At 36.9% G+C, this 3915-nt stretch overlaps 1 protein-coding gene across 2 annotated transcripts; it reads right to left on the bottom strand.

Moving 5' to 3' along the window:
- Nucleotides 1-242: 242 nt before the first annotated feature.
- Nucleotides 243-3254, bottom strand: LOC145058628 (receptor-like protein EIX2). Of its 2 annotated transcripts, none has more exons than XM_079006514.1 (2): nucleotides 2615-3254; nucleotides 243-2515 (listed from the first exon to the last, which is right to left on the bottom strand). In XM_079006514.1, exons 1-2 carry the CDS (start codon nucleotides 3010-3012, stop codon nucleotides 367-369), a joined length of 2547 nt encoding a protein of 848 aa, XP_078862640.1. In that variant the 5' UTR covers nucleotides 3013-3254; the 3' UTR covers nucleotides 243-366. The 2 variants fall into 2 exon arrangements, with proteins under 2 accessions (XP_078862640.1, XP_078862639.1); XM_079006513.1 differs by having other exon boundaries at nucleotides 243-2956; nucleotides 3034-3253.
- Nucleotides 3255-3915: the final 661 nt, after the last annotated feature.

Genomic DNA, 3915 nt, shown 5'->3' with positions numbered 1-3915 from the left:
TATTGTGACCGAAACTGAAAAAATAAGCTATACTCAAGTGACCAAAAATGTGAGTTGCTCATAATCTTATGTTTCTTTTCTTCATGTAGGTATTAAGATAGATGATCTAGAGGTGTTTAATGGTGTACAAGAGGAACAGGTTTGGCCACGTGTTGTGTGGAAGCCAAAATGGGCTGTTCGTTATTGTTATAAAATTTCAAAACTGTACATTATATACCGGGATATTAGAAGTCAAAAATAAATATTGGGAACCCACGGTTTTAGTGACAAATTTATTGATATTGGAGATTTAAAAACCACTGCCAAATTACTTTATATACTGGAAAATAAGAAATCAAAAATAAAAAATTAAACGACAAACTACGCCTATCTACTCTTTTGGAAACTTGAAACGAACACAACCACCTTGACATAAACCCAATCTTTGAAGCTGTCATAAAATTGAAAAAATGCACGTCTCCCTTGGCGGTTGAGAAGTAAAGCCCCACATGCTATCCAAAATCCAGTAGCAAAACCCATCCCCCCACCAATATAAAACCATCCCCAGAGTTCATCATCATCTGTGTCTTCCTCATCACCCTCGCTTTTACCAATAAGAGGTGGTGCTTTTGATTCTTCATCTCCAGGACAACTTTTGGTAAGGGGAAGTCCGCATAGACGCGCGTTTCCATTGTATCTTGAAGGTGGAAAGGACTGGAGTTGAGTGCAAGATGGGATTCTCCCTGACAAGTTATTGTAAGACACGTCTATGTAATTCAGGAAGCTCATATTAGACATGCTTGATGGTATCCTCCCTGAGAAATTATTTCGGGATAAATCCAAAATCTCAAGATTTATCATCTCACTAATTTTCTGTGGAATCTCTCCAGATAGAGCGTTCTTTGACAAGTTTAGGGAAACCAAGTCATGAAGATTGGTAATTTCGTATGGGATTTGTCCTGTTAAGTTGTTGCTTGACAGGTCAATGCTCTTCAACAATTTCAGAGTGCTAGAGATTTCACATTCATGTCCTTGCCACTCTATCGTCGCATGGTCAGCATATATCTCAAATGCAAATAAATTATCAGTTACATTTCTAAAATATTCTACATCTTGTGAGAATCCTCCTTGTTGAACCATGTTTGTAAGATTACTCAAACATGAGGGGATGGTTCCATGGAGATTGTTCATTGACAAGTCCAAAACTTGAAGATTAGGTAACTGACATAACTGTAAAGGGATGGTTCCAAAGAAGAAGTTTGATCTTAGGATAAGAACATACAACCCTGTTAAGCTTTCCCCAATCCAGACAGGCACATTACCAGAAAACTTGTTGGCCCCCAAATTCAATGAGATTAAACTCGTGCAATTTTTTAAGGACAAAGGCAATTCTCCGGAGAAGTTGTTATCGTATACATACAACACCTGGAGTTGTATCATAGATCCAATAGAGGGAGGAAGCCTTCCAAAGAGATTGTTGTGTCCAAGATTAAGAACTTTTAGTTGATTGAAATGCCACAAACAGTCCGGGAGTTGTCCGATGAATGAGTTATGAGAGAGGTCAAGAAATTCTAACAACCCATCAACAATTTGGCATATAAATGAGATTCCTCCAGAGAATTTGTTTCTGGAAAGATTTAATGAAAACAAAGTGGAAGGAACATTCGGTATCGGACCACAAAAGCTGTTGGAACTCAAATCTATCGTTGAACCATGGGCAAAATTTGATAATAAATCTGGTAGTTTCCCGCTAATGTTGTTGGAAGACAGATTCAGATATTTTAATTGAGAAGGCCACATGTCCCAAAACCCCAAAGGAATTGTGTCTGAAATTCCAGTATTGGAAAGATCAAGATCAGTAAGATTTTTGAGTGTCTGAATAATCCATTTGGGGAAGCGAGGCCCTAGCAGCTTGCAAGAGCTCAGATAAAGATACTCAACATAAGAGATGTTTGACAAGTGATATGTGGAAGGAACTGTAAGATTATTAAAAGAAAGGTCAAGGTATTCAAGCCTGGGTAGTTCCCACAGTTTCTCACTTATACTTCCATTTAACTGATTACCAGATAGGCCCAACTTTTGTAATGAAAGGGATGTGCATCCAGACAAGTTGTTGAGAAAATCAGGAAATTTGACAGCAGCCGAGTTGTAAGAGAAGTCCAAAGTTTCCAGACTACAGAGGTTACCAAGGTATCTGGGTATCCCATCTAACCTGTTGCCAGAGAGATCAAGAGTCCTAAGGTTATTGCTGGTTAAGGGGAACAACCAGCGATACATGGATGAGGTCAGACTGTTGTTTCCGAGATGAAGGAACTCAATAGATGATGAAGAAGAAGAAGAAGAGTTGAGAAATGAAGAAGAATATGGATACACGACCTGTGACAGCTCACATCCTTTTAAAATTAAAATGGATAGTTTTGGGAGACTCAGAATTACATCTACCCAGTGATTTTGTTTGGCTAGGGAAATCCCATCCATTCTTAGCCACTCCAAATGAGAGAGATGAGACAACCACTCTATGTTTTCAACTCTACACCTTCCAACAGAATCAAGATCAAGGTCTTGTAAGTTGGTGAGGTTTCCAAACTCTGGAGGAATGGTTCCATAAAGAGAGTTAAAGGAAAGGTCAAGGTACCTCAATTCAGTCATAGAACCAATGAAGGTGGGAATGGTTCCATTGAAAGAATTTCCTGAAAGATGAAGATGATTCAAGTAGGTTAAGTTAAGCAATGAATGGCTTATCTCACCTCCAAGACCATAGAAGCCCATATCAAGCTCTGTGACATGACCTGTTTGGTTGTTGCAGGTGATTCCACTCCATTTACAGCAGTCATGTTCCTCAGCTGTCCATGAAGAGAGACGACCATCAGGGTCTTGAAGGGGAGCTTTGAAAAGAAGGAGGGCATCTCTCTCCTTATCCAAACACTTTTTCATATCAACACCTCCAATATCATCTCCTCCCACCGGTACTAATTGGCTGGTAGTTGTAGTCAGCAAGAGAATCGAGAACATTATAAAAACACAAGGATTCATAATGTAAATTAAATACTTAACTGATGATTTTTAGATTCATGAGGCTAGGGTTTATATAGTCTCCCTGTGAAGTGTGAACATGAAGGCTTCCAAGTGAGTGACTCAAATTGGTGGTCTGCTTGTATGGGGCATATCATACAGTATGAAATTTCCATTTCCATGAAAGAAGAAACATTGCCCCAAATTAGACGTTGAAAGACTTGCAAGTCTTACTATCTATATCTTTTCCCATCTCGTGATACTTTTTTGGGCCATGTGATATAAATGCCAAAAATCAGACTAATGAAATCAAATACAAATCTACTTCTTCTACTTACGAAAATAGTAATGATATTACTTTGGGTCTTTATATAAAAAATAAAAAGTGACATTAAATATAAAATCTCAATAAAAACAGAGACACAAACAGATAATAGAGAACATAAGAACAAATGCGCTGAGATAATTTAGAGTGTTGTTATTCACAAATCGTTACTATTTAATAAAATTTACATTAATAGTCCTTCGTATTATACATTCATTTCAATTTCGACTTTTGCATTTTTAAATATAAATACTTCACAAACCAAAATGACCATTTATAGAGGTCCTCCGTATCACCCCATTCTACTGTTCAGCGGGTTTCTTAAAGTATCAATGCCTTCGATTTTTAGTAGCTTTTGGATGTTTTTAAGATATTAATCAATAGCTTCCACGTTTCACCTTATGTTAAAAAAAACGTCTGTTTTACAAAAAGAGACGTTAACTGCATAAATCCTGGTGAAATAAAATTTCAATCAGAATTACATTAGTTTTGTCATAATTAAATTTGAATATGTATTACCAAAACAAATTTTTAATATTTATTTTCACTATAACCAGTTATAACAAAACTGAAGGTACTCTGTTAGATTCGTCCAAAAG

This window comes from Lactuca serriola, chromosome 6, assembly GCF_051521515.1.
Source record: "Lactuca serriola cultivar US96UC23 chromosome 6, Lser_US96UC23_V15, whole genome shotgun sequence".
In the NCBI taxonomy this organism is placed as follows: domain Eukaryota; kingdom Viridiplantae; phylum Streptophyta; class Magnoliopsida; order Asterales; family Asteraceae; genus Lactuca; species Lactuca serriola.
This window is presented reverse-complemented; position numbering and strand designations above follow the sequence as displayed.

Bases quoted from the DNA above. Each gene is read 5' to 3' on its own strand.
- LOC145058628 (XM_079006514.1), bottom strand. From the start codon at position 3,012: ATGAATCCTTGTGTTTTTATAATGTTCTCGATTCTCTTGCTGACTACA. The intron at 2,516-2,614 runs GTACCTTGACCT...TTCTGTTGGAAG, and splicing joins GGTTCTATGACTGAATTGAG to GTGTAGAGTTGAAAACATAG.